At 48.4% G+C, this 15,277-nt stretch overlaps 1 protein-coding gene across 3 annotated transcripts in view; it reads left to right on the plus strand.

Annotated features, from left to right (window-relative positions):
- Nucleotides 1-15,277, plus strand: part of TBL1X (transducin beta like 1 X-linked) — a 226,923-nt gene that overhangs the window by 162,926 nt on the left and 48,720 nt on the right. For 2 of the 3 annotated variants that reach the window (XM_059911768.1, XM_059911769.1), the window contains exon 4: nt 7,629-7,747. The exons of the other annotated variant lie outside the window; for it this stretch is intronic. In XM_059911768.1, coding sequence (XP_059767751.1) covers nt 7,690-7,747 — 58 coding nt within the window. In that variant the 5' untranslated portion in view covers nt 7,629-7,689. The remainder of the gene's footprint in view (nt 1-7,628; nt 7,748-15,277) is intronic. 3 annotated transcript variants of the gene reach the window in all.

The raw sequence follows: 15,277 nt of genomic DNA on the forward strand, positions 1-15,277 counted from the left end.
CGTGCACAGGACTGTGATTCATAGGAGCTTTTGCCGCCTTGAAATTAAATCGTGAAAAGGAGAATACGATAAATAATAAGGATAAATTATCTTCCCTTTAGCTTCCTGATGGATTTAACCCCAAATTATGATTTATGTTGGCGTACTCATCTTTAGTGGGGGAACTCCAGGGATGTCATCAGTCCGCACTAATTTTTCCTCCTTCTGTAAGCAGAACAGAGGGAATGTGAGTGAGGGAATGTGTAGCTTTACCTCGCAGTGAGGGCGGTTATTTCTTTTTTGCACAGTCACAACGCCAAAGACCTCAAATCAACCTAACTGGAGGTGCCTCGAATCAAAACTGGGTCAGGCAAGAGAATAAACACAATTGCAGTAATTAAGAACGCTTCTTAATTTTTTTCCTTCTTTTGGAGGCCGAGGAGGATCTACCGGTGCTGAAAAAGCTCTCCTTTATTCTAGAGCTGGGGAGGTTGGAAGGCACCCACGGGAGTCGTCGGGACTTGAGCTGGCCACGGCTGCCGCTCCGGAAACCGGCGAGGTGCTGAAGTGAGAGCCGGCCCTCCGGGTCTCCGTGGTAGAAGTGCCGGGCCGAGTGTGGAGGAAGGTGCTTTCTCGGACGGGCTCTCGACCTGCCGCTGGCCTGTGTACGCGTCACCCGTTGCCAGCTCTGAATCACTTTGGCAAGGGTGCTGTGTTCCTCGGGCCCTTGCGGGGGGCTCTTTGCTTTGGGGTGCTCGCAGGTAGCCGAGTGGGAGAAATAGGCGTCCTGCCTCTCTCCTGTGCACGGGGCCCTGACCTGGGAGTTTGTATAAAAGCTTTGCGTCCTCACCGCCGCTGCCGGGAGTAACGGCTCTCATGAGCCTCAATTTGGAGAAGGGAAGACTGAGCCGCGTGACTCGCCCCGCAGTCCACAGCTAGAAAGGGACGGAGGTGGGATTAGGAATCAGGCCACCCGGCTCTGAGCCACGAGGCCCCCGAGTCCTACGTTTTGTGCTCTCCTCTGTGGCTCTCAGGACGTTAGTTCCCTTACCTCTAGCCAGCAAGTCCGTGGACATTGGAACCATCGCCCTGGTGTACCCCAACTTTATTGCAGCCAGTACAGGCGTTTCGAGCTCCACATCGTGTGCCCACAAAAATCGTCCCTGGCAGAAAGGACACAGGCCAGCTTCTCCCCCACCTCACAGCCTGTGGTGACGGCACAGAGGGCCATCTTCCCGCCCTGGGTCCCGGGGAGCACTTGGTACGTCCTTGAAGGTTACCTAGCACCACACACACACACACACACACACACACCTCTTTCCTTTCCTGCCTTTTTCATACTTCTCCGCCAGACCTTGTGTCCGTCAGTCAAGGATTCACCTTCTCCCTCTTCCCTGACCTAGGCTTCCCTGGAACCCTGCTGCTGCGCCTCTTAGTACCTTATGGTATAGGCGCGGGGCTTTAACTACAGGAGCTTTTCGTTATTTGCATAGACATCTTGCTAACAGCTTCAAGGAAGGGGCGTGTGTGTGTGTGTGCACGCGTGTGTGTGCATGCATCTGAATTTGTTTCATCCCTGCTATTGCCATCACCATGCCTTGAGTATCGTAGGTGCTCGGTCATTTTTTCTGTCATCACTTTGTACCTCATTTATCTCAAGTGCGGGAAAAGCAGGGCAAAGCATTTGCCTGTGTTTCCATTTGCAGCGGGGTTACATAAACACGAGACTGGGGTCCCCGTGCTCATCTCACGTGAGGAGTGGCAGCTTCTCACTGTGCGGTCTTCTTCTCGTCACGGAGCGTTTCTTTCTGAAGAGGCGTTTGTAGGAAATAACGTCCGGCCCTGGTGGTGATTGAAGAAAGTCCGCGGCGAGCGTCAGGGCTGTGCTAGTATTTGCAGTTGCAGCGTGCCTCAAAACTGACAGAAACCGCCTTCCCACCTGCAAGATGTAGCCTTGGCTCTCATTTCAGGGTCACAGAGACAGAAAGGAGGCAGAAGAATGGTTCCCAGGGCCTGGGGGCGGGGGTGACGAGGAGTTAGGGTTCGCTGGGGACAGAGGTCGTTGGCGGTGATGAAGAAGTTGTGGAGGTAGGTAGGGAGGTGGCCGCACAAGAACAGGCATGTCCTTAACGCCACCACCGGACTGTGCACTTCAGAACGGTCACGGTGGTAAATTATATGGTATGCGTTTTTTTTTTTTTAACTTTTTTTGGGGGGGTTTATTTATTTATGGCTGTGTTGGGTCTTCGTTTCTGTGCGAGGGCTTCCTCTAGTTGCGGCAATTGGGGGCCACTCTTCATCGCGGTGCGCGGGCCTCTCACTGTCGTGGCCTCTCTTGTTGCGGAGCACAGGCTCCAGACGCGCAGGCTCAGTAGTTGTGGCTCACGGGCCCAGTTGCTCCGCGGCGGCATGTGGGATCTTCCCAGACCAGGGCTCGAACCCACGTCCCCTGCATTGGCAGGCAGACTCTCAACCACTGCGCCACCAGGGAAGCCCCTATGGTATGCATATTTTAACACAATTGAAAAAACAAAACAAAACAAAACGCCAGACCTGGGAATTGGGCCACTGAGGTAAATTTCACGTGTCTGTGTCTGGGGTAGAGAAGCCCGCGCCCGTCCCCGAGTGAATGGTGTGCCCGGGGCCGAGCTCGCCGGCTAGGAACTCACAGCCTTGCCTGCTGCTGCTTCACACCTGCGCTAAGAGCTGGCCCGCCTTCCAGCAGAGATAGCGAGGAGGGCTTCGAGGAGCAGTGTTCTTAGAGGCGGAATCCCAGTTCCCTAATGAAGAGGAGCAAGGCGCCCGTCCTCCAGCCTTGGCTTACGGGCTGCCTCAGAAAACGGCGCCCCGGATGGTCAGATGGCAGGCGTGGCATGAAAAGTCCTCATTGCCACCCACACCAGAAACTCGGCGTTGGGAGGGACCCCCAGACCCTCGGTTGAGAGGCCTTCCAGCCCCAGCAGAACTTTGAATAGCACTGTAATACCAGCACGTTTATTTATTATACATGAAATTATACAGAAAATCCCTGATTTTAAAAAATCCATAATTTTATTCTAACGTCTCTCTCTGGAAATTGAGCTCTTGGCTTGGAGAAAAGAGGATAGGTAACTTTTTTTTCCCAACCTTATGTAGATCTTGGCAAAATTTGTCTAAAACAGTAGTGTTTGCCAGGTGAAGATCAGCCGTTTTACTCATTTGAGTCAAAATAGTGATGTTGACCCAGTAAAATGACAGCAGCCACCTTCAAGCACGTTGCTCAGGGGTATCGCAGGTAGACACCCGTTAATTGTTGGCTTCTCTTGATTTTGGTGTAATCAAACCCAAAGCGTTGGAATGGATTGAATGTTGCTGTGGTTTATGGTCAGTTTAAAGAATGTTCTCCTGTGGGTATTGAATAGTCTCACAATATATATGCACATTTTAGTTCATTAGTCACTGTAAATCCTTTTTTTGGAACTAGTTAGGTTTTAGAAGAAATAGTCATTTAAGAAGTTTAAGCCATTTAATTTAAGAGGTGTTTTATTGGTGGGGGGGACTTTGATCCAATTATTAGATCAGTTTTTAAAAATTAACACATGTATAGGCATACCTCATATGTGTACAATCATACCTCATAAATGTCACATGTTGTACTTCGGAGACGTAGCGTTTTTTACAAATTGAAGGTTGGTGCCAGCCCTGCAGCGAGCAAATCAACTGGCGCCATTTTTCCAACAGCATTTGCTACTTTGTGTCTCCGTGTCACATGAGGGTAGCTCTTGCACCATTTCAAACTTTTTCATTATTACTGTATTTGTTATGGTGATCTGTGATCAGTGATTTTTGATGTTATTGCAAAAAGATTACAGCTCACTGAAGGCTCAGATTTTGGTTAGCATTTTTTAGCAATAAATTTTTAAATTAGGGTATATAGCTTTTTTTAGACATAATACTGTTGCACACTTAATAGACTACAGTAGAGTGTAAACCTAACTCTTACATGCACTGGGGAACCAAAAAAAATCCTGTGACTCACTTTATTGCTGTGGTCTGGGACTGAACCCACAACACCTCCAGATGTGCCTATGTTGAGGTGGACCAGTCCGTAGAAACACATGACACTCTTGTGGACCAAGTGATATGACATCCCTGGTTCTGTCGCAGGCCGGGGATGGTTCTTGTTTTCTTTCCTCTGCTGTTTACAAATCAAAAATCCTTTAAGAAGTTAACACCATATTGGGGAAAACATTCTGATCCTTGGATCCTAACTTAAAATTTCAGAGAGAAGATGAATCTGGGATCAGGAAGTAGAGAGCCAGAGCTTGAACAGAAATTTTCTTAGTTGGGAAAAAGGATGATGCATAAAGAAAAACAGAGGAACGGGCTAACGAAAGTCGTCCGTAATTCCCCGTCTCTTGAGGATCTTACATTCTCTTGCTCAGGAGTCCTGTGCTAACGCTTGTGCAGACACTTCTAATATGTATTACAGACACTTGCGGGGTGGGGAATGTTGACCAGGCTCTGGGTACAGGGGTCGTCCGTATGTATCCAAATACCTTCTCCTTAGGAAACAGGAAAGATCTGGATGCTGAAAGACAAAAATCAGTACTTTCCTTATGGAAATGTGATTTTGTGGAAAGATTTTACATAGACTATTTGAAAAAGCCAAGCTCTTATGGTGCATTTTAAAGGATCCTTTTTAGTAGCATGGCCATTTCATTAAGCAGTGTCTATGAGCTAGCTCCACGCTGTCTTACAATTTTATAAATGGAATTCATTTCAAACACAAAATGCTTATTTATCCTGTATAACAGTTGTTCTCAGCCAGCAGCAGTTTAGCAATTTGTAATATTTGGCAATGTCTGGGGGTGTTTTTGATCATCACGACCATAGGGGATGGAGGGAAGGTTGTGCTGGCGTCTAGTGAGAAGAGGCCAGGGACGCTGCTAAACATCCTACAGTGTGCAGACTGTTCTCATAACAGAGAATCATCTGGCCCCGAGGCAAGCTCCCTGAGGCTGAGAGACCCTGTTGGTTAGATTAGATTTCACTGTCTACGAGTACTCAAAATGACAATAAAAGAAAAGGGGGTTGGGGTGGTGTCTGAGTCCATTCAGGCTGCTATAACACAATACCATAAACTGAACAGCCTAAACAACAGACATTTATTTCTCACCGTTCTGGAGGCTGGAAGTCCAAGATCAAGGCAGCAGCAGATTCGGTATCTGGTGAGGACCCGATACCACCGTCTTCTCTTCATGTAAGGTTCACACTGTACTGTAGTCTGTTAGGTGTGCAACAGTGTGTTCTTACATGGCAGAAAGAGGGAGAACTCTCTGGGGTCTCTTTTATAAGGGCACTAACCCATTCATGAGGGTGGAGCCCTCGTGACCTAATCACGTCCCAGTGGCGCCACCATTTACCATTTACCGTAGCGAGAACCTAAAACTGAATTCCTCACGAGAGCTGAATCATCATCATTACTGCCACTCAACATCATCAAAAGTCTCTTTAGAGCTATGCTATTCTGCCATACACATCTTTGTTATTATTTGTTCTGTCCCTTGAATAATGTTTTATTTTTTCACTTGGATATGCTCTGATTTCATAGCTTTTTACTTAGTCTCAAATATCTTCCTAATGCCATCTTATATGTGAACTCCCCGGAGTTCAAGCAGACATCTCAGGGCAAATTTATATTTTGACTGTCAAATTTTCTTTCCAGTGTCTACAAAAGTACAGAAATACCACCTAATTAAGTGCAGAAAACAAGTATTTTTGCATGACAAAATTCTGGTAACTACAAATTAAAATCTTGTTCAGACGACAAAGTGAGAACTGGAGTGCCCCAAGAGGCCACTGTATTAGTTCTCTGCTGCTGCATAACAAATGACCACAAATGCAGCAGCTGGAAACAACGGGTCTATTCTCTCACGGTTTCCCAGGGTCAGGAGACTGGGCACGTGCAGGGCTCCTCTGTGCAGGGTCTCGAGAGGCTGCAGCCACGTGGTGGCTGGGCTGCATCCTTATTTAGAGCTGCGAAGGGAAGGGTCTTCTGCCAAGCTCACGCTGTTGGCGGAACTCAGTTTTCTCGTGGTTGTAGGACTGAGGCGCACAGCTTTCTAGAGACTGCCCCTGGTTCCCTGGGCGGTTCCCGTGAAGGCCAGCAGGAGAGTCTTTCTCTAGTCCAGTAAGAGCCTTATACAACGTAACGTAACAGTCATAGGAGTGACACCTGGTCATCCTTGCCACGTAACCTAACCAGGGTGTGGCCTCCATCCCCTTCGACATGTTCTGTGGGGGAGAAGGGAGTCCTAGGTCCTGCCCACACTGGAGGGGAGGGGATTATATCAGGGGGGACTCATTGGGGGGCCATCGTGGGGTGTGCCCATTATGACAACCTTTAATTCAAATCCTCCCAACTTGAAATGTGCATTTTGTCCTTTTATCTTTTTCTAAACAAATGGAAATTTAATTGTAATTCAACAATGAAAGATTTGCCACCATGAAGATGCCTGAAAACATATGGCATGGACTCTGAAGACAGTTTCCAAACAGCCTGAAATGTTCGGTATTGATGACATAATTGAAGGAAGTTGTGGCCCTTCTTGGCCACTGCCGTTTGGAGTGAATGCTCTTACACATGTGTGAATTCTGTTCTATCTGTGGATAAAAGAGTTCTATTTGATGGACTTCTGTCCTCTTTGGGTTGCTCATAGGTCTGACTTAGGATTGTGAAGAAAACTAGGCTCTTTCTTCTTGTCTGCCTCAGACACAGAAACTTCCGAAGTTCTCATCAACCCCTCACTCCTCCCGCAGGTTTCTACCTGCCTTCCCGTACTGCGGTCTCGGCCAGACTGATGCAGGCAGTTCTGTGGCAGAATACAAACGATGTAGGTTCTCTCTGTGTCCATGGGGTGGCTTTCTGACACCTGACCTCTGTATAGAAGTCATGTCAGGGTGACACACACGCTGACTTAGCTCCTCACTGACGTGTGTCTGCCTTCTCAGGGCCGTGTGCACCCTATAGGTTCAGTGACGGTCAAGTTCATCACTGAACTTTTGTGAGTGGAAGGCGTTATGATTAATCACTGCTTCAGAACCACAGGTGTTTTCCAGACCCTCTGGTCGCCCTGCCTGGGGGTGTCGCTGTGACTGCTGGCCTACCCGGTGGTAGTCTTCCCCATCGGTCTAGGGAAGGGCGGCATCGAAGGCAGCCGCGTCTGTCCCACTGCGCGTGAGGATTCCATTCAAGCTCGCTGTCGACTGCGTTGTGATCATAACGCACACGGGATTTTTAGTGAATAAAAAGTCAGTGTGTGTTCTCATTTTCTGTGGCCCCTGAGTTTGTCTCCATTAGTGGTTTATATATGAGTCCATCCCAGCATTATAAAATACACCAACTCATCTGGGAAAATTATTTGTTATTTGTTATATCTGGGAAAATTTTCACCTGTATGAATGTGTCTATACACACACACACACACACACACACACAATTATAAAATCTTTATGCAATCACAACATACAACCCAGATCAGGCATTAATTACCTTCCCATGTACAACATCCTGAGTATTCTATTTTTCAATCATCTCAAAAAGAACGCAATAAAAAAAGAAAATATACAGGCAGTGTTTCAAAACTCTCTCCACTTTCTCGTCTCAGCTTTCCCACAGAAGGCGGCCCCCGCTTCGTGAAGACCTCATCGCCGCGAGGTGGGGCTAAGATGAGCATAACCAGTGACGAGGTGAACTTTCTGGTGTATCGGTACCTCCAGGAGTCAGGTAAGAGGGCGGCTCCTGTCTGTGGGGCATCCCCTCCCGCAGGCCGGGTGCAGAGCGAGCAGCCGGCCGTTCACTGCTCGCACACCCAGCCTGTGGAATAGGAGAGCTCACAACACTCGTGTTCAGAGGCTTACGGGGGGATGAGACGGTTCTGGGCCGTCCCACTCCTGGGGTGGGAGGAGGCAGTGTGCTCTTCTTGCCCTTGACATTTCTGTTCACGTGAAATCAGACTGGAATTAAGATCAAGAGCAGTTGTGATAGATATGGTGAGGGGCGGGGGTGATTTGGGGTTCTTGGCCCCCAGCACTGGGCGGGCATGTATGGGCTGGTGTATACATATGGTGTGTATATATGGGGGTGGCGTGGTTTGGGGTTCTTGGCCCCCAGCACAGGGAGGGCATTTATGGGCTGGTGTATACATATGGTGTGTATATATGGGGGTGGGGTGATTTGGGGTTCTTGGCCCCCAGCACAGGGAGGGCATTTGTGGGCTGGTGTATACGTATGGTGTGTATATATGGGGGTGGGGTGATTTGGGGTTCTTGGCCCCCAGCACAGGGAGGGCATTTGTGGGCTGGTGTATACGTATGGTGTGTATATATGGGGGTGGGGTGATTTGGGGTTCTTGGCCCCCAGCACAGGGAGGGCATTTGTGGGCTGGTGTATACATATGGTGTGTATATATGGGGGTGGGGTGATTTGGGGTTCTTGGCCCCCAGCACAGGGAGCGTATTTATGGGCTGGTGTACACATATGGTGTGTATATATAGGGGGGTGGGGTGATTTGGGGTTCTTGGCCCCCAGCACTGGGCGGGCATGTATGGGCTGGTGTATACGTATGGTGTGTATATATGGGGGTGGGGTGATTTGGGGCTCTTGGCCCCCAGCACGGGGAGGGCATGTATGGGCTGGTGTACACATATGGTGTGTATATATGGGGGTGGGGTGATTTGGGGTTCTTGGTCCCCAGCACAGGGAGGGCATTTGTGGGCTGGTGTATACATATGGTGTGTATATATGGGGGTGGGGTGATTTGGGGTTCTTGGTCCCCAGCACGGGGAGGGCATGTATGGGCTGGTGTACACATATGGTGTATATATAGGGGGGTGGGGTGATTTGGGGTTCTTGGTCCCCAGCACGGGGAGGGCATGTATGGGCTGGTGTATACATATGGTGTGTATATATGGGGGTGGGGTGATTTGGAGGTCCTTGGCCCCCAGCACAGGGAGCGTATTTATGGGCTGGTGTACACATATGGTGTGTATATATGGGGGTGGGGTGATTTGGTGGGGTGGCTTGAACAGAAATATATCGTCTCAGTGTTCTGGAGGACAGCAGTCTGAAAGCACGGTGTCAGCTGGCGTGGTTCCTTGTGAGGGCTGTGACAGAGTCTGTCCCAGCCTCTCTCCCAGCTTCTGGTGCTCTCCCGGCTGTCTTTGGCTCTCCTTGGCTTGTAGGTGCATCATCCCCTGATACATGCCTTCACCTTCACGTGGCATTCTCCCTGTGTGCATGTTCCTCTCTGTCTAAATTTGTCAGGTTTCTCCTTTTGTAAAGACACAGTCATATTGGATTGGGGCTCCCGGTATTCCAGTACAACCTCATCTTAACTAATTACATCTGCAGTAACCCTGTTTCCAAATAACGTCATGTTCTGAGGAGTACTGGGGGGTAGGACTTCAACATATGAATTTGCAGGGACACAATTCAACCTATAACAGTGTGTTCTGCGCACATTTAAGCTTTATACACTTGGTGTTGTGTTGTATATATTCTGCAACTTGATTTTTCAAGAAGGAAGCCAATTCCCAGGTCCCACTTGCCAGAAACACACGTGCTAGCACTCAGGGTGAACCAACTGTGGGCCCCTGGGACAGGCTCTTTCAGGGTCAGCCCAGAAGGGTGTGATGGGCAGGCCTTGCAGGCAAACCAAATGGCTCGATTCTGATTCTTGAACACATTATTACCCACTGGAAAAATGGTTATCCTGGGGCTTCCCTGGTGGCGCAGTGGTTAAGAATCCGCCTACCAATTCAGGGGACGTGGGTTCGAGCCCTGGTCTGGGAAGATCCGACATGCCGTGGAGCAACTAAGCACGTGCGCCACAACTATTGAGCCTGCGCTCTAGAGCCGCGAGCCACAACTACTGAGCCCGCGTGCTGCAACTACTGAAGCCTGCAGCGCCTAGAGCCGGTGTTCCGCAACAAGAGAAGCCACCACAGTGAGAAGCCCGTGCACTACGAGGAAGAGAAGCCCCCGTTCGCCACAACTAGAGAAAAGCCTGCGCAGAGCAACAAAGACCCAATGCAGCCAAAAAATAAAATAAGTAAATTTAAAAAAAAAAAGGTTATCCTGGGCAAAAGGGATGAAATACATCGGGCATGTAGCATGTTATAAATAAACCTCTCTCCACCCAAGCCTGGATCTCTCTCTCTGCTAGCGACCCCAGCTAGCCATTATTCATGGAAAGTACACGTTCTTTCTACATATACAATCAAACATTTGGATTAGCTGTTGCCAGAACATAGTATAAAAAGTTGATAAGCAAAACAAAATAGGCACTGCCTCACCCCTGTAAATTAGGGAAATCACCATCACTGCTCTGATACCTTAACCTCAGAACTTAACCAGGGAATCTCTCACCTGGAGTACAAGTGTTCCCCTAGCACTGATCTGATAGATTCCCAGAAACGATTGCAAATGAAAATTCCATGTACCACACCCTGTCTCCCTGTAGACGTCCAGCATTGAATTTGGGATTCTTTCCTTTTAGAAACACCTCCGCACAAAAATAGGATGAAGGCAAAAGCACGGTCAAAATGTGTAAACAAATCACACGCTGAAATTCCCGTCCCTCTGTTTGTGAACATCAGGGTAAATAAAGGGTGTGAAAGAAAACTTGTGTGTAACCCAGAGTAAGGTTTCTCCCGGTGGTTGGTTCCTAGGGCCGTGGGGCAAGAGCGTTGCTGACCTCTTTGAATAAACACAGAAATCTCCATTCCTCCCCCAGAAAGGCGAAACTTCCTTTTTTGGTGTTTGTTTACATTTGTCTCACATTTGTTGATAAAGTTTCTGTAACCAGGCAACTGAGAAGGAGACTTGGGAGACAGCAATGTATAGAATTTCATCAACGCTGATTGTATGTAACATCTGCTGAACTGCTGTCCTAATTTGTCAGAGTCCCTAGAGAAAATCCCATAGGTTGAGTGAGGAGTTAAGAGATTACTCTGTGTTCCTCTGACGACTGACTCGAGTACCCCACGAGGACATGCTCAAAAGAAGAAATGCCTAATGTGTAAGTGTTCATTTTGGGGTTGTTCTACATGTTTATCTCAAATCTCAAGCTTTGGTTAAGCATATATTTATTGAGCACCCACCAAGTGCAAAGAGCACCTTCTCCTTGGCCTGTTAATGTCTCCTTTCTAGTTTAAAAAAAAAAAAGAAAAAGGTCTCTTGATTAAGTATCTGTGCTCTCTCTCCTTTACCACCATCAAACGCATTAAAGCTAAGTCCTGTGTTACGGTAGGTGGTTCATTCCTCACCTCCTCCCAGCGTGGCTTCTCTACTAGAGGTTGCAGGTTCTCTGTTGTGAAGTCTTCAGTAGTCTTCATCCTCAGGTTGTGTGTAGAAGAAAGTGGGTGTGGAGGAGGAGGGAGATGGTCGATGGTGGTGACCCCACAGTGAGGCAGACCCCTGGTTCTCTGGTAGATCTGCCCATCACCTCACAACCAGGAATAGACTCAGAGTGTTCCACCCCACCTTGAGGGACAAGTTCTCTGCAACCACAGGTGCTCCTGGTCCTGCCACCTGAGCTGACGCAGAGAGTCCTGCACTAAAAGTATCACATATCAGGTAGGATGCTTTCAGCTGCAAGTAAGATAATCCCCGACAGAACATTTATCCCCCCAGATAGCAGGAAGGCAGGGTATTGAAATGATGCTTTCCTGAAAATGTTGTGCGAATCCACATCTCATCTCCGCAAACTCAGGAAAGAATCTTGAAAATGGACTTGTTTTGTTTTTCTGCCCTCAAGAGGCAGAGTTCGTATCATCTTGGACTCTTCTCTGACCTTCACCCAGCTGTATATATATTCCACAGCCTTTTCCTTAAAGGCTTGTTGTCACTGTTGGTTGTCTGAAGCAAGGGCCATGCCCGTAGAAAGCACTCCCTAAATACTGTTGATCTGTGACATCTCACAGTTGGGCTTCATGGCAGCCTGATAAGTGAAACTGGCTAGTAAGCAAGGCTTTTCAACTCAGCAGCAGGAGATTTTGACCAGCTCTGGCACCAAAGTGGCTCAGTTGGTTTTTGCGTGAGTTACGGTAGTCCGGTTTTGAGGGCTAGGAGTCTGTTGGCCTCTGCCTTACAGGGGTTAATCGTGTGGTCAGTTCTGCCGTCTGGGCAGTTTTTAAGAAGCAGATCGTGGCAGGGCGTCTGTGCCACGCAGCCCGTAAGTTCCCTTCATGATCCGAGCAAAGGCTCACTGTCCAACACGCATAGAAGCCAGTACTGTGTCACCAGCTTTTGAGAGAAGGAGGAGGTCTTTTGCGAGGTCAACCCGCAAGGAGACAAGGGGCAGGACTCACATCTGTCTCCCTGATCCAGGGTTTGGGGCACAACTCAAAGGGTTGGGGGAGTTTTGAACTTGGAAGCTGACTGGCTAGTCTCCAGTCGGTCCATACAAGCTACTCGCACTGCTGGAAGCCAGGTTTTTCCTTATTGAGGGTTTCTCGCTTCATGAAGGGCTCTCGTGGCAACATGTCTATTCTCTGAGTTCCACAGACTGAAGATTCTTGGTTCCAGGGTCATCGTGGAGATGGGTTCTCGTCTTGTGCCGACACAGGGCTGTCTCTGTAAAATAGCTCCAGGTTTGATGAGTCAACAGCCTGTTTAAGAAGGCAAAACCAGTTTGAGCCGGTCGGCATTTTACGTGCTCTTTCGCTGTGGAAGCGTGTCGGCCTGCCCGGGCTTCTGCCAGCAGCTCCTCCAAATGCTGGGCGAGTCGTGAGTTCTTCCCCGCTCCTCTTTGTGAATACAGCAGAGGAGCCCAGCGTCGGTATGAAAAGTGAGGGCATGCGATAAGTGAGTCTCTGTAAGCATACTAAATATTTCCTCTGGGGCCTCATCCTCAAATCTCAGTTATAAAGAAAAATGGTTCTCCCAGATCCAGTGGGGCAGGGACCCAGTGGACACTAGCGTTGGTGGCAGGCAGCTCTTTACACAACCAGGGAGGTTACCCGCCAGGAGTTGCCAAGGCTCTGGTGAAGGAGCTGAATGAACGGGTTTGGAGATCTGTCACGAACAAGCCCGAGTGTCTTTGTTATGTCGTGTGCACAGGACCAGCTCCATGACGGATGGAGGGAAAGATGGTCTCATATGGAGTTGGGTCAGTGTCACCATTAATTCTGGAAAGGAGAGAAGGTCTGGGGGTTTGGGGCCAGATTCTCCATGACGTTAAATGATGACAAGACCTTTTTCTCATTCATCTCAGTGGGCAGCCTTGGAGAAGACAGACATGACCTTTCCTTGTTAGTTGTGGCTGCTGCTTCTCCCCTCCCCACCCTCATCTGTAACATCTTTTTCTTTTTCTTTCTTTCTTTTTTTTTTTTAATGTAAGGTATAATTTTCATGCCATAAAATTTACCCTTTTTGGAGTACAGATTTGCAGCGTTTGCCAAACGTTTACAGTTGTGTAACCACCAGCACAGTCAAGATGCGGAACAGTTCCATCACCCCAAAAAGTCCCCCGTGGCCCTTACCCCCACTGCAGCCCATGGCAGGCACCGCTCTATTTCCTGTCCCTGTAGTTTTGCCTCTGCAAGAATGTCTTAGGAGTGGAATCTAACAGCAGGGAGCCTTGACAGTCTGGCCTCTCTCGGTGCGTTTGACGATCGTTCACACTGGTGCTTACATCAGTAGTTCCTTCTTTATTGCTACGTCATACTCCATTTTAGGGGTGCAGGGCAGTTAGTCCTTTGTCCTGTGTGAGAACATTTGAGTTGTCCCCAGGTTTTGACGATTACAGCTAAGGCTGCTACACACGTTCGCATACAGGCTTTGGTTGTACGTGGGTTTTCATTTCTCTTGGGTTGGTATCTGGGAGTGGGATCGCTTGGCCGCGTGACAAGTGTGGGTCCAGTTTATCAGAAGCCACCACATCCTCTTCAGTGTCACTCGGCAGCGAGGCACTTCACAACCATCCGTGGTTTTATAGAGTTGATTCGAGTTGTGGAGCTAATTGGTGCCTGGGGCGCAGGACATGTTGGAAAGTAAGTAAAAGGACACTGTGCCCCGCAGATATATCTACAGGATACTGATGAAGTTTTACGCTTCCCCTTAGGGTTTAAAATTAGCCTTCGTGAACGTGTGCCGGGGTCACGGTTTCCACAGATCTGCTGAGTGAGAGAACATCCGCCCATGCACACGCATTCCTCCTTCAGCAGTGCACCTTTCTGCAGGAAACTGCAGCCTGGCCAGCCCTCCAGTGGGTAAGACCGAGCCTGTGGGCAGGACATGTGTCCGTCTGGGCCGGCTTCCAGGTGGATAGCAGGATTCCCGCCGGCAGGGCCCCAGCTAGGGCAGATGCTAAAACTTTCCATGCATTGATTTGACTACACACCCAAGCTATTAACATCATCGAAACTTGGGGAAGTGTTTCTCTACTGTGAGTTTTGTGACTGACATTTGCACACCATGAAGAACAGACAGAGGCTTAATCAAAACCACTTGACGACTGTGGTGGTAACTGTAACAGTGAACAAGAAACACAAGTGAGAAGTTGTTTCCCTCATGTTTTGTCAGGTGCGGGTGTGTTACCAGGCTGCGTGTCCCCAGTGGCTGTCGTTTTTAACATTTTAGACAGTAAAAGGAGCTTATCATTATGATAGATGGTAGAAATTCATTTATCATATATCACAGATCAGCAGGATGGTGAACTTCTTTCTTCATTGTGGAGATTTAAAGACTTTCGAGTAGGATTGAAAACTCCTCATACGCTGGAATTTACTTTCTGATCTGTCATGATTCATGGTCGAGAGGCCAATCTGTTACACATATGTATTGCCTATATTAGCATTGCCGTATGTGCCTTATTCTGAGAGGAACATCAGTGGTTTTCAAAAGTAAAAGTCTACACACTAGGCAGGTACCATTTTCCTAAAGAGCCGCGATACCTGCACTCACGTGACTGGCCAGGTAGAATCAACCATGTTTCCTTTGCTTTACATAATGTACATGTATATCACATAATATACGTAGTTATGTGTTACGCATCATCCTTGCAAATAAGGAGGAGCGGGAAATACCGTGTAGCCAGGTTCTAAAAGTTTCAAACGGAACTTAGATGACGTTTCTCATTCACCTCATGGAGCTTCTGTTAGGAGAGAAATAACACGCATCTGACTGCGAGGGTGAAGAGGTCCCCTCTGAAAAAGCCCCAGGTGACTTGGGGCCTGTGGACGAGTGTGTCTTAATCCAACCATCCCGGATTCAAGAAGGGTTCCTGGGAGTTTCAGTCCAGCAGTAGAGCAA

Source organism: Balaenoptera ricei, chromosome X (genome assembly GCF_028023285.1).
Source record: "Balaenoptera ricei isolate mBalRic1 chromosome X, mBalRic1.hap2, whole genome shotgun sequence".
Classification (NCBI taxonomy): Eukaryota; Metazoa; Chordata; class Mammalia; order Artiodactyla; family Balaenopteridae; genus Balaenoptera; species Balaenoptera ricei.